The 26,065-nt window shown below is 42.1% G+C and overlaps 1 protein-coding gene across 1 annotated transcript; it reads left to right on the top strand.

Annotated features, from left to right (window-relative positions):
* Positions 1–9,402: 9,402 nt before the first annotated feature.
* Positions 9,403–16,025, top strand: amy2a (amylase alpha 2A). The gene is made up of 10 exons (XM_062023431.1): positions 9,403–9,490; positions 9,986–10,164; positions 10,300–10,446; positions 10,508–10,705; positions 12,074–12,304; positions 14,818–14,951; positions 15,033–15,255; positions 15,343–15,464; positions 15,561–15,686; positions 15,766–16,025. Exons 1-10 carry the CDS (start codon positions 9,487–9,489, stop codon positions 15,953–15,955), a joined length of 1,554 nt encoding a protein of 517 aa, XP_061879415.1. The 5' UTR covers positions 9,403–9,486; the 3' UTR covers positions 15,956–16,025.
* The last annotated feature ends 10,040 nt before the right edge of the window (positions 16,026–26,065 follow it).

Here is a 26,065-nt window from a genome sequence, read left to right as displayed (position 1 = left end):
CCGCATGCCTCACACCGACGGCTTTAAATGAGCGCGTGTGTGCGCGTGTGCGTGTGTTTCTGAGCGTCTCCCGGGGGACTTCTGCTGCTGCTGCTGCTGCTGTTATTCTTTGCAGTGAAATGGAAACGTTTCCTGGACATCTGCACAACATATCACCGCGGTAAGAAGTTTCCATTGGACGAGTCTGAGTGGAATTTAGTCTGCAGGATGTCTTCTCTCTATGAATGGAATGTTGGCAATGCAGAATTACCAAATATATTTGCATATTTTTTAAAAAATATATAAGAAAGAAAAAGGTGAGGTTTGCAGCAAAATGACATCACTGGAGTCATGGCAGCGTGATCCCTTTTCTCTCGCCATCCTCCATCCTCCCCTTTCCCCCCTCCATCTCCTCTTCTTCGAAGTTCTTCTTCGTCCTTCGCTCTTCGCCGGGCCTCGACTTGACTTTTCCACTTTCCCACGACAGAAAGTCGTCACATGAGTGCCTTTTTTTTCACCTGGACTCTCCATCCAAGCTGGAGCCATGAAAGGAAGCTTTGTGCACAGGATGAACTTCCCCGAGGCTCATGGGAAAGAGCAAGCGGCGTCAAGAGGCAGAAAGTCATAAGTTGAGACAACATTCACCTGCTTTACAACAGCATGGGAAAACAAAGTGACCTTTTCTTAATGAAATGAAAGATTTCTTCCTTTAAAAAAAAAAGAAGCTGTTTTTTGGAGGAGTTATTCCTCTAACAATATGTTTATCACTGTAGTTGTACCATGACATGCATTCATAATCAGATTTTTATAGTGAGCATCTGTTACACATTTTGGTATAATCTAATGTGTAAGCATCACATGGACGAAGATAAAACCTTCTGGAGGAAAGTTCCGTGGTCAGATTAAACCAAAATGTAGCTGTCTGGCCACAATACCCAGCAATATGTTTAAAGGAGAAATGGTGAGGCCTTTAATCCCAGGAACACCAGGCCTACCGTCAAGCATGGTGGTGGTGGTACTGTGCTATGGGCCTGTTTTGCTGCCAATGGAACTGGGATGGGGAAGACGGTGCTCGGAGGTGAAGTTACTGCAGGACATAAGGAACACGGAAGTGGAGACGAAATATTAGCGCAGAACAGGAAGTGAACCAAAAACTGAAAAAGCACCCACAAAACAAAACGTACGTAACAGGTCATAACAGGAAGCCTGCCAAAAAAGATTAAGGACTGCTAACAGCCAGATTATAGATTTAAAACAAATAATAACTTATGACAATCACATTATCATTCATTAATTTTAACTATCTATTTTAACCATTGCCTCACACAGTGTGTATTTTATAGTGATGGGTAAATGAGTGATGGGCACACTCACTAGCTGTATTGACACTGCACTGATACTTTGTCGGTGTTTCATAATCAGTCCCTCCAGGATTTTGCGATGCCAAGTCACGCAAATTCAACCTCCGTTGTGGTATTTTAGGCTTCATAATGCGCCACACATTTTCAATGGGAGACAGGTCTGGACTACAGGCAGGCCAGTCTAATACCCGCACTCTTTTACTACATGTGGCTTGGCATTGTATTGCTGAAATAAGCAGGGGCGTCCATGATAACGTTGCTTGGATGGCAACATATGTTGCTCCAAAAGCTGTATGTACCTTTCAGCATTAATGGTGCCTTCACAGATGTGTAAGTTACCCATGCCTTGGGCACTAATACACCCCCATACCATCACATATGCTGGCTTTTCAACTTTGCGCCTAGAACAATCGGAATGGTTCTTTTCCTCTTTGGTACGGAGGACACGACGTCCACAGTTTCCAAAAATAATTTGAAATGTGGACTCGTCAGACCACAGAACACTTTTCCACTTTGCATCTGTCCATCTTAGATGAGCTCGGGCCCAGCGAAGCCGACAGCGTTTCTGGGTGTTGTTGATAAATGGCTTTGGCTTTGCATAGTAGAGTTTTAACTTGCACTTACAGATGCAGCGACCAACTAGTTACTGACAGTGATTTTCTGAAGTGTTCCTGAGCCCATGTGGTGATATCCTTTACACATTGATGTCGCTTTTTGATGCAGTACAGCCTGAGGGATCCAAGGTCACGGGCATTCAATGTTACGTGCAGTGATTTCTCCAGATTCTCTGAACCCTTTGATGATATTACGGACCGTAGATGGTGAAATCCCTAAATTCCTTGCAATAGCTCGTTGAGAAATATTGTTCTTAAACTCTTCGACAATTTGCTCACGCATTTGTTCACAAAATAGTGACCCTCGCCCCATCCTTGTTTGTGAATGACTGAGCATTTCATGGAAGCTGATTTTATACCCAACCATGGCACCCACCTGTTCCCACTTAGCCTGTTCACTGGTGGAATGAATAAGTGTTTTTGATGAGCATTCCTTAACTTTCTCTGTCTTTTTTGCCATTTGCGCCAGCTTTTTTGAAACATGTTAAGGGCATCAAATTCCAAATGAGCTAATATTTGCAAAAAATAACAACGTTTTCCATTTCAAACGTTAAGTATCTTGTCTTTGCAGTCTATTCAATTGAATATAAGTTGAACTGGATTTGGAAATCATTGTATTCTGTTTTTATTTACGATTTACACAACGTGCCAACTTCACTGGTTTTGGGTTTTGTATAATTATTACTATTATTAGTTCTAATGAATTAAAACAGAGTAATTTGACAACGAGTATGCGCTTTTACTGCCAATTCCAATTTTTTTTTTAAAATCCTGCGTTATTTGAGGTTAAGGTTACAAGGAACATTAACATTGTGGAGGGGGGCGTGGTCTGCGGGCCTGCCGCGGAGCGGGGTGTGTAAGGATCTGCCTCAAAGCCAGCGGCAGGTGAGAAGATTGCCCAGCTGGGGCTTGTTATCTAATCACCTGTTGCCCTTATTAGCAGCAGCCGGATCGAGAGACGTGGTGGGAGTTGCTGGTGAGCAGAGGCATGAGGGCAAGAGACATTTTGCTGGGAAGCAAAACCACACTGCTTTATGAAAATAAAAGACTTGTTACCACAGACTACCGGGCTCACGGAAGGATCTTTGTGTCAGAAGAACCCACAGGAGGGCAAACTCCACAAACATATTTATAACAAATTCATTAAATCACAAGTTGATTCAATGTTATTGAAAAAGATGAGCCTCAATCAATTCAGACATTTTAAACCGCAAAAAATGCTCCCATATTCTGGATTATATAGTTTGGAGGATGCTTATATGTTTAAGAGTTCTTTCTTTTTACATAGCCATGTTTAGAGTAGCTAGTACTTTTCTTTTGTATATTCTACCAGTTTCTTTCGACATTTCAGATGCCTGGTTAGTGTCTTCGCCCTTGGAATGTGAAGACGACCCCCACGTCTCTCTCCTTATCAGTGTTGCGAGGGGGGAGACGGGGGCTTTCTTTGTGTGCAAGGAGTGGGCTTTTCCGTTTGAATGTCAGATCAACTAGAGTAGCCAATATGAATGTATTGGTTAAGTTGGCCTCCTAAAGCTTTAGTAAAACTTGAAAATATTCCAATTCTGTCTTGATGGTCCTTCTTACTCAGCATATATGTCATCAAAATTATTTGGGATTGACCAGTAATTTAGATTCCCTGGGAGGAAGAGTTGGTCGACGCAACAATGGATGGATGGATGGATGGATGGATGGAAAACCGATATCAATTCCAATTTTTTTTAGTACGAGCTGTCACTTGTTAGCCGAAAGAACCAATTCCTGGTACTTCGCAGCTGTAACGGTCAAATGATTTTTATCGTAAATTGACACACACATCAAAGTATCGAGGGACACGGTATCAGTCTTTGTGTTAAAATTCCTTCGTTGCTACAGTATTGTTTGAGCCATCACTAGTATTCACTCTTTCATGGTATTCACCAGGGCCGGCCCGTGGCATAGGCCGTATAGGCAAATGCTAAGGGCGCCGTCCATCAGGGGGCGCCACACCAGTGCCACAAATGTTGGAGAAAAAAAATAAATAAATAGTTGATACTATTATTTGTAAATACAAAAAATAATCCCACGTTAATTAAAATGCAAAGTAAAGCCTATTTAATAGAAATATTATTTGTTACCCCCCCCCCCCCCATCTCCCCGCACGGTGCGCCCCTTCCCTTCCCGTATCATGACTCTTACCACATCAAAAAAATCAACACAAGATGTCAAAACGGCCAAAACTGTCAGGTGCCCAGGGAAGAAAAAAGAGAAAAGAAGAGGAGGAGAAACGAGAAAAAGACAGAGGTAGCAGGTAGGTAACGTTAGCCTACATGAAATTATTTGTCTGTTACAGAATGTGATAGTAACCTGGCTTTTTAGCATTAAGCTAATGTTACATGATTCGGCAATTGCTAATCAATAAATAGCTAGTTCTGTTTTAACGTCGGGTTAATATTGTGGAGGGGGCTAAATTGTTATGGAAAATAATAATGTAACGTTAGGTAATTACAGTACTCCCACCTTACATTCCCCAGGGACATTTGTATTAGATCTTTTAAGCAGGTGTTTTTTGTTTACATTGTTATTGCCTTCTGGTTAGCTAATGTTTGCCCTGCAGGTAATAGTCACTTTTCCACCCCTTTATATATTAGGTATAGTTGTAAGCCTAGTTGTTAAAGTGCACATCATTAATGTTAATTAAGCAATATCACATGAGAGGGAATGCTGTTTTTTAATTTGAGCACTGCTGTGATTCGGTTAAAGATAATCATAACATAACATTCTCATATAATATGTTAATTTTCTTTCTTTAAGTAAAAAAAAAAGGTCAAAGACAAAGCTCTTCGGTTTCTTGTGAGTATATACACTTCACTGCCGATGTGTGGGGGGGCGCCACCTAAAATCTTGCCGAGGGCGCCAGATTGGTTAGGGCCAGGCCTGGTATTCACCATGAAGATCGAGTCCAATACTAACAGCCTGAGGTGCACACTTTGAGTACACACTTCTGCACAGATGAACCAAAACGTAAAGTACCGTACATTGACACTAGAACCGGTTTTGCCAGAATCAATATTCCCCCTTATTTGTTCATGTGTGAGCAAACAGGCAAACTCATTAACATTCCATAGACCACATGTGAGCAACATTAGAGGTGCACTGCAAAAAGTCAGTGTTCAAAAACAAGAAAACAACAAACAAAAATGAGGGGTATTTTACTTGAACTAAGCAAAATTATCTGCCAATAGAACAAGAAAAGTTGGCTTGTCAAGACTTTCCAAAACAAATAAAATTAGCTAACCTCAATGAACCCAAAAATACCTTAAAATAAGTATATTCTCATTAATAACAAGTGCACTTTTCCTGGTAGAAAAAAAAAAGAGACCATTTTGCTCAATATGTTGAAAAATATTCTTAAATGAAGTAAATGCTAGTGCCATTATCTTGACATAATATGTGCTCGGCATTACATTTCTTGAAAACAGAAAACTTATACTAAAAACTAATTTATTGTACTTAATGGAAAGGCAACAAGGCAACATCTTGTTACTCTCGGGGTCTCCTAGCCGCTCAGGCAAATCATATGGTCTAAAAATGCATTTTTCCATCGATATCATGACATCATCACGCCAAGTGCGTGCTCTTTCAGTCAATTAGTGCGCATATATACAGCCCGGCCCCCGGCCAAAAATTTTTTAATTGTAATTTGGAAGAATTTATCTGAATGTGGATGAACTATTTCTGTTCAAAATTGTTTGAAATGTCACATGTTAAATGCTTGAAATAAGAAATTATTACTTTAAAAAAGTAGTTTTATACTTGTGAGTGTTGATGACACAGCTTTGCAACAGTTGATATTCTAGTTTCAAGCATGTTTTTACTCAATATAGGTCATCAAATCTCAGCTACAAGCTGTAATATCTTACTGAGATCATTTAGGACCAAAACCCTTAAAACAAGTAAAACACTCTAACATAAAATCTGCTTAGTGAGAAGAATTATCTTATCAGACAGAAAATAAGCAAGCATTTGAGATATTTCATCTTACTTAGATTTCAGTTTTTGTAGATTTCAGTTTTTAAAAAAAAAAGTAAATTTAAATGTAATATTTATATTCAAAGCTGACTTCGTAACTAGTTAAATGTCTTATTAAAATAATCAAAGCCACAGCAGTCATTTCCATTAGATTATTTTCTAATATAATCAGGCACAATGAAAACAACAACAAAAAATCCTTCACATTTTGCACAATGAGATGTTTTCTGTAGCGTATGCATGGGATCATGGTGTAAACACTTCATCCCAGGGGTGTACAAAGTGTGGCTAAGGCCAAGACGACACACGACGCTAACCGCTAAAGCTTAAAAGTAAAATAAGGGTGATCGATCCAGATGTCGATACTATTGATAACTAGTAAGATATCAGTATATAAATAATACTAAAGTGGTTAGATTTATATTTTTCTTGTTTGTATTATTACAAAATCATTTTTTATTTTTTTAAAATTATTATTGTACTCTTAGTGGTGGGGGTGGGGGGGGGGGTGTTATTATTTTACTTTTATTATTTTTGTATTTTATTTAAAAAAAAACTTTTTTTTTTTTTTTAAATGTTTTTCTCAGTACCTGTATTATGATTTCCCTATCAAATGAATAAATATTATAAAAAAATATATAAAAATTGTTAATCGGGATATCCTTAGTTGCAATAACAAAAATGGTTTGGCATTGCTGCGATGAGGTGGCGACATGTCCAGAGTGTACCCCGCCTTCCGCCTGAATGCAGCTGAGATAGGCTCCAGCATCCCCCGTTACCACAAAAGGGACAATCGGTTGAAAATGGATGGATGGATGGGTTTGGCATTGCTGCGATGAGGTGGCGACTTGTCCAGGATGTACCCCGCCTTCCGCCCGAATGCAGCTGAGATAGACTCCAGCACCCCCCGCGACCCCAAAAGGGACAAGCGGTAGAAAATGGATGGGTTTGGCATTGCTGCGATGAGGTGGCGACTTGTCCGGAGTGACCCTGCCTTCCGCCCGAATGCAGCTGAGATAGGCTCCAGCATCCCCCGCCACCCCAAAAGGGACAAGCGGTAGAAAATGGATGGATGGATGGATGGGTTTGGCATTGTTTTATCTGTGGTGACTGCTTGTTGTCACATTTGACTCTTAGATGATCAGAACAGTGTTTTTCAACCACTGTGCCGCGGCACACTAGTGTACCGTGAGATTTTGTCTGGTGTGCCGTGGGAGATGATGTCATTTCACCTAATTAGGTTAAAAATATTTTTTGTAAACCAGTAATTATAATCCGCAAATGTGCCGTTGTTGAGTGTCTGTGCTGTCTAGAGATCGGCAGAGTAACCGTGTAATACTCTTCCATGTCAGTAGGTGGCAGCAGGTAGCTAATTGTTTTGTAGATGTCGGGAACATGGTTTGTTGTGACCACAATATGCAGACGACAGCGGGAGGCAGTGTGCAGGTAAAAAGGTATCTAATGCTTAAACCAAAAATAAACAAAAGGAAAGTCCCGCTAAGAAAAGGTAGTGAAGTTTAGGGAAGGCTATGCAAAACGAACTGGTTGCAAAGTAAACAAAAACAGAATGCTGGACGACGGCAAAGACTTACAGCGTGTGGAGGAGCAGACGGCGTCCACAAAGTACATCCGTACATGACATGACAATCAACAACAAAATAGGGGCGCAAGACAAGGACTAAAACACTACACACAGGAAAACACCAAAAAACTCCAAATAAGTCAGGGTGTGATGTGACAGGTGGTGACAGTACACCTACTTTGAGACAAGAGCTATATTGATGCATGGTTAGTTATGATTTAAAGTCATATCCAACAATTGCGAGAACAACTTTTTATCTTCAATATCGGCTGCTGAGTTTCATTTTTTAATGTTTTCTGCTGGTGGTGTGCCTCCAGAATTTTTCAATGAAAAAAATGCGCCTTGGCTCAGAAAAGGTTGGAAAACACTGGATTAGAAGACACACGGTTGTAAAACTGATCTTCTTCTCATTTGCAAACATTTAAAGGCCTACTGAAAGCCACTACTACCGACCACGCAGTCTGATAGTTTATATATCAATGATGAAATCTTAACATTGCAACACATGCCAATACGGCCGGGTTAGATTAGTAAAGTGCAATTTTAAATTTCCCGCAAAATATTCTGCTGAAAACGTCTCGGTATGATGACGTTTGCGCGTGACGTCACAAATTGTGCGGACATATTGGGACAGCATTGTGGCCAGCTATTAAGTCGTCTGTTTTCATCGCAAAATTCCACAGTATTCTGGACATCTGTGTTGGTGAATCTTTTGCAATTTGTTTAATGAACAATGAAGACAGCAAAGAAGAAAGCTGTAGGTGGGAAGCGGTGTATTAGCGGCTGGCTGCAGCAACACAAACATGTAGCGGGCTACGTCGTAGCCGGTGTTTCATTGTTTACATTGCCGAACGATGACAGTCAAGCTTTACCATTGGCCTGTGGGGAACTGGGACAACAGAGACTCTTACCAGGAGGACTTTGAGTTGGATACGCATGCTTGTGGAGATGGGACAACAGAGTCTCTTACCAGGAGGACTTTGAGTTGGATAGCAGACGCGCTACCGTGAGTATGCAGCTTTGGCTTCCAAACATTTGATCGCTTTCCCGTACGTACATGCCGCTATGTGCATGTCACGTACGTAACTTTGGGGAAATATATGTGCTGTATGAACTTTACGGAGGTGAACGGTACTTTAGGCTGTGGGATTGAGTGTGTTGTGCGGGGGTTTGAGTTGTATTGGCGGGTTATATGGACGGGAGGGGGGAGGTGTTTGTTATGCGGATTAATTTGTGGCATATTAAATATAAGCCTGGTTGTGTTGTGGCTAATAGAGTATATATATGTCTTGTGTCTATTTACTGTTTTAGTCATTCCCAGCTGAATATCAGGTCCCACCCGCCTCTCACAGCATCTTCCCTATCTGAATCGCTACCACTGCCCTCTAATCCTTCACTCTCACTTTCCTCATCCACAAATCTTTCATCCTCGCTCAAATTAACGGGGTAATCGTCGCTTTCTCGGTCTGAATCGCTCTCGCCGCTGGTGGCCATGATTGTAAACAATGTGCAGATGTGAGGAGCTCCACAACCTGTGACGTCACGCTACTTCCGGTACAGGCAAGGCTTTTTTTTTTATCAGCGACCAAAAGTTGCGAACTTTATCGTCGATGTTCTCTACTAAATCCTTTCAGCAAAAATATGGCAATATCGCGAAATGATCAAGTATGACACATACAATGGATCTGCTATCCCCGTTTAAATAAGAACATTTCATTTCAGTAGGCCTTTAAACGCCATTCAAATTGTGAGGGAAGCAACACATTTATTAGATTAGCAGAGTAATTATTATTGGTATTAATCAAAGTCTGATGTTTTTGTTTTTTCTCTGCTCTTACGTAACCAATCCAAACTGCAACTTTTCTGTGTTGGTTTTCCTGTTGAGCAAATAAAAACATTGCACAAGGTAAACTAACTATCAGCAACCACTGAGGCAGAGAGAATGGGTAAGATTAAATAAACTCTTCTTCCGTCTTCCTTTGTATTGTGTACATGTAAACGTGATATATTTCAATGTAATAAATAAACTCAACTATTTTTAGTATGACACTTGTTAGTGCAGATTACTGTTTGCATTGCAGAGTTCAATTACTGATCAATCATTTACTCGATGTAGTCGCACTTCATATATTTTTGTGGAAAGTTCTGTCGTTGAGGGTGGTAAGAAATGTTAAACTATGCATCCAGGGTGAAGATAAATACAATATATGCATGGCAAAAGTATTTGTCAGGTATAATATACAGAAGACTGGGAGAGTTCTGCAGTTTGTAAACAAACCGTGAGAATGACGCAGCTGCCTAACCTGCCTTGACATTTCTTTCTCAGCCTCCCATTGGCTCCCCCCGGGGAGACACGGTGTACAAATACAGGTGGTCCCTTTCACTCGTGGCTTCTCCTTTTGTTGTTTGTATTCTTTTTTTTTCTTCTTCTCGACATTAAGGCAGGGTAAGCATGAGGTGGGTCATCCTGTGGGCGCTGCTCGGGCTCAGCGTGGCCCAGCACGACCCCCACGTCAGACACGGCAGGACGGCAATCGTGCACCTGTTTGAGTGGCGCTGGGCCGACATCGCCGCCGAGTGCGAGCGCTTCTTGGGGCCCAATGGCTTCGGGGGAGTTCAGGTACACGAAGGCTCCGAGGTTTTTACATACAGAAATACAAACGTTTGTAATTTAATGTGATATTTACCACCTCGTCTTTGCTGTGTTGCGCACTGCGATCATTTGTTTGAACAATTTTGTTCTTTATTTGATCAGATCTCTCCCCCGAACGAACACATTGTGCTAAACAATCCCTGGAGGCCGTGGTGGGAACGATACCAGCCAGTGGGCTACGAGCTGTGTTCCCGGTCTGGCACCGAGCACGAGCTCAGAGACATGGTCACCAGATGCAACAACGTCGGGGTATGTCATCGCGAAATAAAAAAATACAAATAAAATCTGACCGTGGAAATGAAACCCCCAGGTCAACATCTACGTGGACGCAGTCATCAACCACATGTGCGGCTCCGCCGGTGGTGAGGGGACCCACTCTTCGTGCGGTACCTGGTTCAGTGCCAGCACTAAGAGCTTCCCCAGTGTTCCCTACAGCAGCTGGGACTTTAACGACCATAAATGCAAAACCGGAAGCGGCGAGATTGAGAACTACAGCGACGCAAATCAGGTGCTACAATATAAGACGCTGTATAGTACAACACATTGTCCCAAACATTGAATCATGAATTAATGCAGCAAATACACCATATTGTCAAAAGTATTTGGCCACCTGCCTTGACGTACATATATACTTGAAGTGCCATCCCATTCCTAATCCATAGGGTTCAATATGATGTCGGTCCACCTTTTGCAGCTATTACAGCTTCAACTCTTCTGGGAAGGCTGTCCACAAGGTTGCCGAGTGTGTTCATAGGAATTTTCCACCATTCTTCCAAAAGCGCATTGGTGAGGTCACACACTGATGTTGGTGGAGAAGGCCTGGCTCTCAGTCTCCGTTCTAATTCATCCCGAAGGGGTTCTATAGGGTCAGGTCAGGACTCTGTTCATCCACACCAGACTCTGTCATCCATGTCTTTATGGACCTTGCAACAGTCATGTTGGAAGAGGAAGGGGCCCGCTCCAAACTGTTCCCACAAGGTTGGGAGCATGGAATTGTCCAAAATGTGTTGGTATCCTGGAGCATTCAAAGTTCCTTTCACTGGAACTAAGGGGCCAAGCCCAACTCCTGAAAAACAACCCCACACCATAATTCCTCCTCCACCAAATTTCACACTCGGCACAATGCAGTCCGAAATGTAGCGTTCTCCTGGCAACCTCCAAACCCAGACTGCATCCGACGCATTGCATTGGACTTGGTGATGCATGGCTTAGAGGCAGCTGCTCGGCTATGGAAACCCATTCCATGAAGCTCTCTGCGTACTGTACGTGGGCTAATTGGAAGGTCACATGAAGTTTGGAGCTCTGTAGCAACTGACTGTGCAGAAAGTCTGTGCACTATGTTCTTCAGCATCCGCTGACCCCTCTCTGTCGGTTTACGTGGCCTACCACTTCGTGGCTGAGTTGCTGTTGTTCCCAAACTCTTCAATTTTCTTATAATAAAGCCCACAGTTGACTTTGGAATATTTAGGAGCGAGGCAATTTCACGACTGGATTTGTTGCACAGGTGGCATCCTATGACAGTTCCATGCTGGACCCATTCTTTCACAAATGTTTGTAGAAACAGTCTCCATGCCTAAGTGCTTGATTTTATACACCTGTGGCCGGGCCAAGTGATTAGGACACCTGATTCTGATCAAATACTTTTGGCAATATAGCGTATGTCACTGAGAAAAACAGACCTGGTAGGCAGTATATGACAGCATATCAGGCCCTGTCTTGAGTAATTGAGGGTCATCAATACCTGTATCCATATTTTACCAACGCTAGACCCTTTCCACCAGTTCTACAGAAAAATACTTAACCGTGACATTTGAATTCAAGCCAGGCAGATACAAACCAAATGCGAAAACATTTATTTATTTATTTTCTTGCCCAGGTGCGTGACTGTCGCCTGGTGGGCCTCCTGGACCTGGCCCTGGAGAAGAACTACGTCCGGGACAAGGTGGCCGAGTTCCTGAACAAGCTGATCGACATGGGCGTGGCCGGATTCCGGGTGGACGCCTGCAAACACATGTGGCCCGGCGACTTGGCCGCCGTCTATGGGCGTCTGCACAACCTCAGCGACAAGTGGTTCCCCGATGGTTCCAGACCGTTCATTTACCAGGAGGTACTTGGTTAAACAGTCAGTGGAAAAGGTGCAGTGATCTAAAACAGACTGTTGTCTTGGATTATTTGGTTGTTTTTCCAATTCAAGTTGAATGCAGACTTTAACTTGCAAAGTATTTGTTCATTTGAGACCCCAAGTGTAGAACTAAAAACGAGCAATAGGCAGAAAAAGGAGTATCGTATTTTTCGGACTATAAGTCGCAGTGTTTTTCATAGTTTGGCCGGAGGTGCGACTTATACTCAGGAGCGACTTATGTGTGAAATTATTAACACATTACCATAAAATATCAAATAATATTATTTAGCTCATTCACGTAAGAGACTAGACCAGTGGTTCTTAACCTGGGTTCGATCGAATCCTAGGGGTTCAGTGAGTCGGGCTCAGGGGTTCGGCGGAGGTCAAAACACACCCGACTCATCGTGTAAATAAAAACTTCTCCCTATCGGCGTATTACGGATACGGCAACAGCAGAAGTCAGACTGATTTGCAGGTGTGTAATTTGTTGTGAGTTTATGCACTGTGTTGGTTTTGTTGTTTGAACAAGTGGATGTTCATGCACGGTTCAGTTTGTGCACCAGTAAAAAAACATGGTAACACTTTAGTATGAGGAACATATTCACCATTAATTAGTTGCTTATTAACATGCAAATTAGTAAAACATTGTCTCTTAACTAGTCATTATTAAGTACTTATTAATGCCTTATTCGGCATGGCCTAATTATAAGCCTAACCCCCTAACCCTGGCCCTAACCCTCTAACCCTAACCTGAACCAAATAACTCTACATTAAGTCTTTGTTACTTAGAATATGTTCCCCATACTAAAGTGTTACCAAAAACATATAACTTTGTCTTGAATTTGAAAAAAAATAATGTTTTATTTTTCACTAAAGAAGGGTTCGGTGAATGCGCATATGAAACTGGTGCGGTTCGGTACCTCCAACAAGGTTAAGAACCACTGGACTAGACGAATAAGATTTCATGGAATTTAGCGATTAGGAGTGACAGATTGTTTGGTAAATGTATAGCATGTTCTATATGTTATAGTTATTTGAATGACTCTTACCATAATATGTTACGTTAACATACCAGGCACGTTCTCAGTTGGTTATTTATGCCTCATATAACGTACACTTATTCAGCCTGTTGTTCACTATTCTTTATTTATTTCAAATTGCCTTTCAAATGTCTATTCTTGATGTTGGCTTTTATCAAATACATTTCCCCAAAAAATGCGATTTATACTCCAGTGCGACTTATATATGTTTTCTTCCTTCTTTATTATGCATTTTCAGCCGGTGCGACTTATACTCCGGAGCGACTTATACTCCGAAAAATACGGTAAGAGTATCAGCCGACAACCTGTTCTGCACTGTTAGCCAGGAAGGAGAAGCATGCATTTGGTTCACATTGGTTCTTAGTGAACAACCAAGAACCAGCCTTGCTGCCCTATTCTGGACAATCTGGAGTTTACTGATCTCACCACTTGCAGCAGACGCCCAGACTGTAGAACAACAGTCAATATGACACAAGACTAAACTCTTAACAATTTGACAAAGAAGAGGTGGATCAACAAAAGCAGCACATTTCCTGGAAATACCAACAGCCCTTCCTATCTTTGTAACTATATCACTGATATGATTTGACCAGGATAGAGTGCAGTCCAGCATTACTCCAAGGAGCTTGGCACTTCTGACCTGTTGAACTGTTGAAATACCTAGCCTCAAATCCAACTTTGGGTCACAAGATAACCCTTGCCTAGTCCCCAATATAATACTTTTTGTTTTTGAGGTGTTAAGGACAAGTCTGTCTTTTAGTTCCTCACTCAATACTACATTAAGTACACTGCATGATGGTGCAGCATGATATAAGGTTGCATCATCAGCATAAAGAACCAATCTTGCACGCCCGGTAGCCCAAGGTAAATCATTGGTGAATATAGAAAAAAGTAAAGGTCCTAGGCAACTTCCCTGTGGAACACCACAATCCAAACTTTTGCTATTAGACAAGCTGCCATTAAGATACACCTGTTGTGATCTTGAGGACAAATAACTCTGTATCCACATTAAAGCCGAAGTATTAAAACCATAACATTTAAGTTTCTCAATTAAAAGAGAGTGGTCAATCACATCAAATGCAGCACTAAAATCTAACAGCACAGCTCCAACCAATATAGAATTATCTATAGCATTAAGCCAATTGTCTGTCATTTGTATAAGAGCATTGGACGTAGAGTGGCCCGTTCTATATGCATGTTGAGAATCAGTTGCTAGCCCATTTGATTGAAAGTAAGCTTGAAACGCAATCAATTAATCCTTCCAACAAACACTGCAGTAAGTGGGGGCCCCAGCAGGCATTAATTTGCCTCCTTCTCATGGATAACTCTGAGGTTGATAGATGAATCCGACTCCTCCGAATCAAACTTTAGAATTTTTGAATATTGTTTGGCCCACAATCTAAAGTGTGCTTAGAATTTTGCCCACTGTGTGATTGAGTTTGGAACTCCTTCTTTAAGGTAATCGATCTGGGAAATGAATCCATCTCGTCTAGAGAGTACGTAAATCTGGGACGGGTGACCGAGTTCAAATACGGAGCCAAATTAGGAACGGTCTTCCGAAAATGGCAAGGCGAAAAGCTTCACTACACCAGGTCTGCAGTAAAACAAAAACAGGAAAAAAGAGATTGTATGTGATATTATCAAAAATCATGTATGCACAACTTCATATGCAGAAACTGGGGCGAGGGCTGGGGTTTCATGCCTCACGGTAATGCTGTCGTCTTCGTTGACAACCACGACAACCAACGAGGTCACGGTGCAGGCGGCGCATCGATACTTACCTTCTGGGACCCGAGGCTCTACAAAATGGCCATCGGCTACATGTTGGCACACCCCTACGGAGTAACCAGGGTCATGTCGAGTTTCCGCTGGGATCGCCACATTGTCGATGGAAAGGTTCGCCTTCGTGACGATCATTCCTTTTAGGAATCACACTTAATCCTTGTGTTCATGGACTGATGTAGTCAGGTCACCTTCTTTTAGGATCAGAACGACTGGAAGGGACCACCGAGTCATAGCGACGGAAGCACCAAGCCTGTTCCCATCAACCCCGATCAGACTTGCGGAGATGGATGGGTGTGCGAGCACAGGTGGCGTCAAATCAAGTGAGTCCTTGAGATCCTGCTTTTCAAGCTCCAGAGATTTCAATGAGAGGATTCGTTCCCCAGGTCTCAGGTCTGTGATTGCTTATGATCCTTCAGGAACATGGTCATTTTCCGCAACGTAGTCGACAGGCAGCCTCAATCCAACTGGTGGGACAACCAGAGTAACCAGGTTGCCTTTGGACGCGGTAACCGAGGTTTCATCGTCTTTAACAACGATGACTGGTGAAGCATACATACATCATCTCTAAAATCTGAAACCTGTTGCTTCCTCTCAATGCTAACCTTTCGTCTTCCCCTTTAGGAACCTAGATGTGAATCTCAACACCGGCATGCCAAGCGGCACCTACTGTGACGTCATCTCCGGCCAAAAAGAAGGCAACAGATGCACCGGGAAGCAGATTCACGTCCGCAGTGACGGCTACGCCAAGTTCTGGATTAGCAACCAGGACGAGGACCCCTTTGTAGCTATCCATGCCAAATCCAAACTGTAAACACCTACTTTGAGCAAACAAGCAATAGACCATTCACAAATATGATGTTTCCATTAAAGGGGCTTCATGGTGAAAGGTTGTCTTCTGCTCTGTCTTCTTGGGACTTGAAGTGGTTCGGGTTACTGCTTATGGGTGATACAAAGTTGTCTGCGGGCTACAAATCTGTTTCCGGCCTGGTGTGAAGTTGGTGGTCGGTGGTTGTGCTTGCGTGGAATCTTTCTTCCACCCACAGTCCAAAACCTATCCTAGGTTGCGGGAGTACTTGAAAGCTATGAATGAATGAATGAATGGATGGGTTTTGACTGGTGTCCCTTTTCTCAACCCTTCTCATGAACTGCAGTAGTGACGGATGGGGAAGATGGGATAATGCTAAATAATGACAGACTTTACTGTGGTGTATCTCATAATAACCCCTCCCCCCCGAAATCTTTCCACTTTTATGTTCTCCTCTGTGGATACCCAACATCAGTTCCAGGAAGAAAATGGTGCGTTTGCTAACTTTCACTGGAGGACGACCTTGTTGCCAAGCAACAGCAGAGAATGAAAGGTGTGTCTTAATGGAAATCATCAAAGAAGCTTTAAAGGGGACTTATGATTTTTTTAAAAAAATCTACAGTCTTGCATTAAAGTGTTTATGGAGGTGTTCCCTTTATATTGCAATGGAAACCCTCGAGACCCCGACCTCTCCAAACGTATCATAGTCTATCTTTCGAAAATGTACACCGTTTAAATATATATCCGGAAGACAAACGTGACCGCAATTTTTTTTCAGACACGGTCACAAATAAACTTTACAAAACATTAGTCACAAAATTAAGTACACTTGCACACTCTCATATCGATTCAGAACCGCATAAAAAACACGATTTATTTCACTGCATGTCTGTGTTATTATTCGCACGTCAAGATTGGATGAAAATAGAACTTTATCCTACCTTTTCTTGAGTTTACTCAAACCAAGTTGTTCATTCACAGTCTTTTTCCGTCTGAGTTTAGCGGCTATTCCAATTCCATACTGGTCCATCTTGACAAAATAGTCCCGTGTAAAATGTCGTAAAGACAAATAAACACCGACATATTGATAGTCATCATAGCCAACACTCTGACTAATAGCTTCACTTAATGTCCAAATCAATCAATCAATCAAACTTTATTTATAAAGCGCTTTCCATACTGCTTTACAAAGTTAAAAACAATACCCCGATGACCCATATCCCCCATTATCACATACGGATGCATGGACACAGATACCAAACACAAACACAAACACACACACACAACATAAACATATATGCAACTATATGAACAAATGATTGCATGGCTGAGTACAGAGGAGACGTGTGAGTAAACACTATCACAGGAGCCATCTGCACCAGGAGGTCATCAGACCATGGCCACAAAAGCGCCCCCACAAGCACGGCCTATAACCCCTGAAGCAGATGGCTCATCTGAGGAACGTTGTAAAATAAAAATAATAAAACTTGCAAAACAGTAAGAATTATGAGTAGAGATAACAAATAAAATAGTTAATATCAGGTAAAAGCCAAATCAAAAAGGTGGGTCTTAAGCCTTAAAACATGAACATTCTCCGCAGCCCTGAGGTCTTCCAGCAAGCTGGGGGGCCATAATGGTGAGAAGATGCCATCCCGTGACTTTGTATCCTGACTTTTGGAATAATTAATAGATGAATACCAGAGGATCTCAGGGCTGGTTCATAGGGTAAAAGCAAATCTGAAAGATAAGAAGGCCCAATACCATAAAAACATTTATAAACAATAAGAAGAACCTTAAAATGTATCCTAAAACACACGGGGAGCCAATGCAAAGATTTAAAAACTGGTGTAATGTGAGCCCGCCTTCTGGTCTTCGTCTGGACACGGGCCACTGAATTTTGGAGTAATTGCAAAGGTGCAATAACCGAAAGCAGGGCGTTACAATAATCTACACGACTTGCAAATAAAAGCATGCATTAGCGTCTCCGTGTTGCCCTGAGAGAGAATAAATGTGTCCACCTCGCTGTGACATCAAAACATAGCCATTGTTAAAAAAAAAAAACTTTCAGAGGCATTCCAAAACTGAATGCAAACTCACCCCCAAACGCATGAACCTTACAATTTGACACTGTGGCATTGTTTAACGCGAGTATCCAACTTTGTAAGAACATTTACAAGTCAAAACAGACTCTATGTCCCCTTGCAGAATATGGTCGTGGTCAAAAGTTTACATACACTTGTAAAGAACATCATGTCATGGCTGTCTTGAGTTTCCAATCATTTCTACAACTCTTATTTTTTTTTTGTGATAGAGTGATTGGAGCACATACTTGTTGGACACAAAAAACATTCATGAAGTTTGGTTCTTTTATGAATTTATTAAAATGTGAGCAAATCTGCTGGGTCAAAAGTATACATACAGCAATGTTAATATTTGCTTACATGTCCCTTTGGCAAGTTTCACTGCGATAAAGCTTCTGATTGCATTTTTGACCACTCCTCTTGACAAAATTGGTGCAGTTCAGCTAAATGTGTTGGTTTTCTGACATGGACTTGTTTCTTCAGCATTGTCCACACGTTTAAGTCAGGACTTTGGGAAGGTCATTCTAAAACCTTAATTCTAGCCTGATTTAGCCATTCCTTTACCAATTTTGACGTGTGTTTGGGGTCATTGTCCTGTTGGAACACCCAAGAGCATAAATTTACTACCACCATGCTTTACGGTAGGGATGGTGTTCCTGGGATTAAAGGCCTCACCTTTTCTCCTCCAAACATATTGCTGGGTATTGTGGCCAAACAGCTCAATTTTTGTTTCATCTGACCACAGAACTTTCCTTCAGAAAGTCTTATCTTTGTCCATGTGATGTCAGATGAAACAAAAATTTAGCTGTTTGGCCACAATCAATCAATCAATGTTGGTTTATATAGCCCTAAATCACAAGTGTCTCTAAGGGCTGCACAAGCCACAACGACATCCTCGGTAAAGAGCCCACATAAGGGCAAGGAAAAACTCACCCAAGTGGGATGTCGATGTGAATGACTATGAGAAACCTTGGAGAGGACTGCATATGTGGGTAACCCCCCCTCTCTAGGGGAGACCGAAAGCAATGGATGTCGAGTGGGTCTGACATAATATTGTGAAAGTCCAGTCCATAGTGGATCCAACATGATAGTGAGAGTCCAGTCCATAGTGAGGCCAGCAGGAAACCATTCCGAGCGGAGACCGGTCAGCAGCGCAGAGATACCCCCAACCGATGCACAGGCTATACCCAGCAATATGTTTGGAGAAGAAAAGGTGAGGCCTTTAATCCCAGGAACACCTTTCCTACTGCCAAGCATGGTGGTGGTAGTATTATGCTCTGGGCCTGTTTTGCTACCAATGGAACTGGTGCTTTGCAGAGAGTAAATGGGACAATGAAAAAGGAGGATTACCTCCAAATTCTTCAGGACAACCTAAAATCATCAGCCCGGAGGTTGGGTCTTCGGCGCAGTTGGGTGTTCCAACAGGACAATGACCCCAAAACACACGTCAAAAGTGGTAAAGGAATGGCTAATTCAGGCTAAAATTAAGCTTGTAGAATGCCCATAGTTCTGACTTAAACGTGTGGACAATGCTGAAGAAACAAGTCCATGTCAGAAAACCAACACATTTAGCTGAACTGCACCAATTTTGTCAAGAGGAGTGGTCCATAATTCAACCAGAAGCTTGTGGATGGCTACCAAAAGCGCCTTATTGCAGTGAAACTTGCCAAGGGACATGTAACCAAATATTAACATTGCTGTATGTATACTTTTGACCCAGCAGATTTGGTCACATGTTCACTAGACCCATAATAAATTCATAAAAGAACCAAACTTTATGAATGTTTTTCGTGACCAACAAGTATGTGCTCCAATCACTCTATCACAGTGGTTCTTAACCTGGGTTCGATCGGACCCTAGGGGTTTGGTGAGTCGGCCTCAGGGGTTCGGTGGAGCCTCCGCCGCGGAGGTCAAGACACACCCGACTCATCTTGTAAATAAAAACGCCTCCCTATCGGCGTACTATGGATACCCCCAAACCAACGTTCCCTCTAAGGTGCGCGCCTGCGCAAGCGTCCTCTGCGCACAGCAAATCTATGCCGCGCACCAAATCAAATCCCATCTGAATTCTAAACAAAATAAACATATTTATTCTGTGTAATTTTGCAATGCAACTCTGAGTGACAGTGACAACAAGCGGCCCTAACGGTGTTCGTCAACACCGTTCAATTGAACACCGTTCAATTATTGTAACGTCTATCGAGATGCTTCGAGGACAGGAATTATATCGATCACTTTATTGAGCAAAACTGTTTATATTCGTCCATAACTTCTATCTCGAAAAACTAGTCATTTTCTGCCGTACAAACCAGGCCAAAACCAACTTGTCATCTGTCACCAACACGCATAGCACTAAACCACTGGTGCGTTTATGGCCACACAAAAAGTCGGACAACTCAAACACCACACAAAGTTACACTATGACTCCTCAGTCATACGTGTGCTTATTCTACTGTCATTTATTATTCATGTTAATGTATTTATATTAATCATGGAATGCTGTTACTAGAGAAAGTTACAGGAATGCACACACTTACATTTCATTGTGCAACATGAGGATGTTTAAGGGGAACTAAATGTGATCTCTGAAAGGGGTACAAATGATTTTCCAAGCAGGACCCCCACCCAGACATATTGTACAATACTAATCCATAGCTTATGAAAAACAAGATTTCTTTTATTTTCATTACAAGTGGGCCAAATCACTAATATTACAAAATAATCTCATGAAAATGACTCCTCTCATTTGAGTGTTATTATAAAAGATTGGTTTGAGACAGGGGCAGCACGGTGGAAGAGGGGTTAGTGCGTTTGCCTCACAATACGAAGGTCCTGTGTAGTCTTGGGTTCAATCCCAGGCTCGGGATCTTTCTGTGTGGAGTTTGCATGTTCTCCCCGTGAGGTACTCCGGCTTCCTCCCACCTCCAAAGACATGCACCTGGGGATAGGTTGATTGGCAACACTAAATTGGCCCTAGTGTGTGAATGTGAGTGTGAATGTTGTCTGTCTATCTGTGTTGGCCCTGCGATGAAGTGGCGACTTGTCCAGGGTGTACCCCGCCTTTCGCCCGATTGTAGCTGAGATAGGCTCCAGCGCCCCCCGCGACCCCAAAGGGAATAAGCGGTAGAAAAATGGATGGATGGATGGTTTGAGACATGTGTGCTGCTGGTATTGCCACGTGTGATGTTGCTCACATGTGCTCCACTGAATGCTCAGGGAGTTTTTGTGTTTGCTCAGACACATGAACAATTAGAGGGAACATTGCCCCAAACAATGTTCCCTCTAATTTTCCATCTGATTTGCAGGTGTGTAATTTGTTGTGAGTTTATGCGCTGTGTTGGTTTTGTCCTTTGCACGGTTAATTTTGTGCACCAGTAAAAAAAACATATAACTTTGTCTTGAATTAAAAAAATAATAAATAACATTTTTCACTAAAGAAGGGTTCGGTGAATGCACATATGAAACTGGTGGGGTTCAGTACCTCAAACAACTGCTCTATCACAAAAAAAATAAGAGTTGTAGACATTATTGGAAACTCAAGACAGCCATGACATCATGTTCTTTACAAGTGTATGTAAACTTTTGACCACGACTGTACTATCTCACAAAAAGTGAGGACGTTCCTTAGCATAATTTTCTCAATTGAAAACACTATAGTAGTGTTTCTATAACATTGTCTCTTAAAACATACTCATACTTAAAGGCCTACTGAAAGCCACTACTACCGACCACGCAGTCTGATAGTTTATATATCAATGATGAAATCTTAACATTATAACACATGCCAATACGGCCGGGTTAACTTATAGAGTGACAATTTAAATTTGCCGCTAAACTTCCGGTTCGAAACGCCTCTGAGGATGACGTATGCGCGTGACGTAGCCCGGGGAACACGGGTATGCCTTCCACATTGAAGCCAATACGAAAAAGCTCTGTTTTCATTTCATAATTCCACAGTATTCTGGACATCTGTGTTCGTTAATCTGTTTCAATCATGTTCATTGCATTATGGAGAAGGAAGCTAAGCAAGCAAAGAAGAAAGTTGTCGGTGCGAAATGGACGTATTTTTCGAACGTAGTCAGCCACAACAGTACACAGCCGGCGCTTCTTTGTTTACATTCCCGAAAGATGCAGTCAAGATGGAAGAACTCGGATAACAGAGACTCTAACCAGGAGGACTTTTGACTTCGATACACAGACGCCTGTAGAGAACTGGGACAACACAGACTCTTACCAGGATTACTTTGATTTGGATGACAAAGACGCAGACGTGCTACTGTGAGTATGCAGCTTTGGCTTCTAAACATTTGATCGCTTGACCGTATGTGCGCAACTTTTTTTTGCGTATGTACGTAACTTTTTAAAAATATATAAGCTTTATGAACCTTGGGTTAGGTGAACGGTCTTTTGGGCTGAGTGATTGTGTGTGTTGATCAGGTGTTTGAATTGTATTGGCGTGTTCTATGGAGCTAGGAGCTAGCATAGGAGCTAGGAGCTAGCATAACACGTACCGTACCGTACGTGCGCGTCACGTACGTAACTTTTTAAAAATATATAAGCTTTATGAACCTTGGGTTAGGTGAACGGTCTTTTGGGCTGAGTGATTGTGTGTGTGTTGATCAGGTGTTTGAATTGTATTGGCGTGTTCTATGGAGCTAGGAGCTAGCAGAGGAGCTAGGAGCTAGCATAACAAACACGCAGGTGTTTTTATGCAGGATTAATTTGTGGCATATTAAATATAAGCCTGGTTGTGTTGTGGCTAATAGAGTATATATATGTCTTGTGTTTATTTACTGTTGTAGTCATTCCCAGCTGAATATCAGGTCACCCCCGGCTCTCACAGCATCTTCCCTATCTGAATAGCTTCAACTCCCCACTAGTCCTTCACTTGCACTTTACTCATCCACAAATCTTTCATCCTCGCTCAAATTAATGGGGAAATTGTCGCTTTCTCGGTCCGAATCTCTCTCACTTCATGCGGCCATCATTGTAACCAATAGGGAACTTTGCGTATATGTTCAACTGACTACGTCACGCTACTTCCGGTAGGGGCAAGCCTTTTTATTTATCAGATACCAAAAGTTGCAATCTTTATCGTCGTTGTTCTATACTAAATCCTTTCAGCAAAAATATGGCAATATCGCGAAATGATCAAGTATGACACATAGAATAGATCTGCTATCCCCGTTTAAATAAAAACTATTCATTTCAGTAGGCCTTTAAAAATACTTGCCGGAATATGATGGCTACACTTATTTTTGGCTTTTAACACGTCTCTTCTTCCGTCAGACGTGCGTCCTGGAGGAACCCGAGCTGCCCTGTGGATGTCCTTCCTGCACATCCCTCCGCCACTGAGGACTTCCTGTCATCGCACGCAGTGTCACCAGTGCTGGCATGGGAGCAAAGTGAAGACGCCCGAGACACCTGCTGACAACTTTTTGTCCACCCGTCCTTCGCAGAACCCGCCCACCCACCTGGCGAGCTCTGGACGGGACTTTAGACAGATAACAATTTTTTTTTTTTTTTTAAACATTGCTTTTCCAGAACATTCCGCTCATCTCAGTTGTCATGGCAACATGGCCCACAAGTGAGATAACACCTAGGACTTGCTTCCCTGGAAGCAACAGTTCTCATCCAGGGAATGAACGTCGTGTAAGGATGGTGATGATGGCAGAAGAGGGGATGATCTTTGTCTGTTTTTCAACCTTTTTTGGGCCAAGCTAATTTTTTTTTTTAATAAAGAAAATACGGAGGCACACCACCAGCAGAAAACGTTCAAAAATGAAACTCCACCAGGTTGTCGTGCCTTATTTTGAGTTTGTTGTTGTTGGCAAACAAGACTGCTTCAGTGGTGCGGACACTTTCCTTCTTTGTGGGGACATTGTTGATTGCTATGTCACGTACGGATGTACTTTGTGGACGCCATCTCTGCTCCACACGCTGTAAGTCTTTGCTGTCGTCCAGCATTTTGTTTGTGTTTACTTTGTAGCCAGTTCAGTTTGACTTTCGTTCTGCGTAGCCATCCCTATGCTTCATTGCCTTTTCCCTTCCGTTTTGTTCATTTTGTGGAGAGGAGGGGGGGTCACAGATTCGGTGACCACAGATGAGGCGCTAGCTGTCCAAAGTCGGGACCCAGGGTGGACCACTTATATGTGCATCAGTTGGGGACGTCTCTGCGCTGCTGACCTGTCTCCACTCAAGATGATCTCTTGCTGGCCCCACTATGGACTGGACTCTCACTATTATGTTAGATCCACTATGAACTGGATTCTCACTATTATGTTAGATCCACTATAGACTGGACTCTCACAATATTATGCTGGCCCCACTATGGACTGGACTCTCACACTATTTTGTTAGATCCACTATGGACTGGACTCTCACAATATTATGTTAAATCCACTATGGACTGGACTCTCACAATATTATGCTGGTCCTCCTATGGACTGGACTCTCACACTATTATGTTAGATCCACTATGGACTGGACTCTCACACTATTATGTTAGAGCCACTATGGACTGGACTCTCCAATTATTATGTTAGATCCAATATGGACTGGATTCTCACACTATTATGTTAGATCCACAATGGACTGGGCTCACACACTATTATGTTAGATCCACTATGGACTGGACTCTAACAATATTATGTTAGATCCACTATGGACTGGACTCTCACACTATTATGTTAGATCCACTATGGACTGGACTCTCACAATAGTATGTTAGATCCACTATGGACTGGACTCTCACACTATTTTGTTAGATCCACTATGGACTGGACTCCCACACTATTATGTTAGATCCACTATGGACTGGACTCTCACAATATTATGCTGGTCCCCCTATGGACTGGACTCTCACACTATTATGTTAGATCCACTATGGACTGGACTCTCACAATATTATGCTGGCCCCACTATGGACTGGACTCTGACACTATTATGTTAGATCCACTATGGACTGGACTCTCACACGATTATGTTAAATCCACTATGGACTGCTCTCACAATATTATGTTAGATCCACTATGGACTGGACTCTCACACTATTATGTTAGAGCCACTATGGACTGGACTCTCACAATATTATGCTGGCCCCACTATGGACTGGACTCTGACACTATTATGTTAGATCCACTATGGACTATACTCTCACACTATTATGTTAGATCCACTATGGACTGGACTCTCACACTATTATGTTAGATCCGCTGTGGACTGGACTCTCACCATATTATTCTAGATTCACTATGGACTAGACTCTCACTATTATGTTAGATCCACTATGGACTGGACTCTCACTATTATGTTAGATCCACTATGGACTGGACTCTCACTATTATGCTAGATCCACTATGGACTGGACTCTCACATTATTATGTTAGATCCACTATGAACTGGACTCTCACACTATTATGTTAGATCCACTATGGACTGGACTCTCACACTATTATGTTAGATCCACTATGGACTGGACTCTCACACTATTATGTTAGATCCACTGTGGACTGGACTCTCACCATATTATTCTAGATTCACTATGGACTAGACTCTCACTATCATGTTAGATCCACTATGGACTGGACTCTCACATTATTATGTTAGATCCACTATGGACTGGACTCTCACACTATTATGTTAGATCCACTATGGACTGGACTCTCACATTATTATGTTAGATCCACTATGGACTGGACTCTCACACTATTATGTTAGATCCACTATGGACTGGACTCTCACACTATTATGTTAGATCCACTATGGACTGGACTCTCACATTATTATGTTAGATCCACTATGGACTGGACTCTCACACTATTATGTTAGATCCACTATGGACTGGACTCTCACATTATTATGTTAGATCCACTATGGACTGGACTCTCACACTATTATGTTAGATCCACTATGGACTGGACTCTCACACTATTATGTTAGATCCACTATGGACTGGACTCTCACACTATTATGTTAGATCCACTGTGGACTGGACTCTCACCATATTATTCTAGATTCACTATGGACTAGACTC

The sequence above is a fragment of the Entelurus aequoreus genome, linkage group LG16, assembly GCF_033978785.1.
Source record: "Entelurus aequoreus isolate RoL-2023_Sb linkage group LG16, RoL_Eaeq_v1.1, whole genome shotgun sequence".
NCBI classification, from domain to species: domain Eukaryota; kingdom Metazoa; phylum Chordata; class Actinopteri; order Syngnathiformes; family Syngnathidae; genus Entelurus; species Entelurus aequoreus.
The sequence above is the reverse complement of the archived record's forward strand: the minus strand, read 5'-3'. Positions and strand labels throughout refer to the sequence as shown.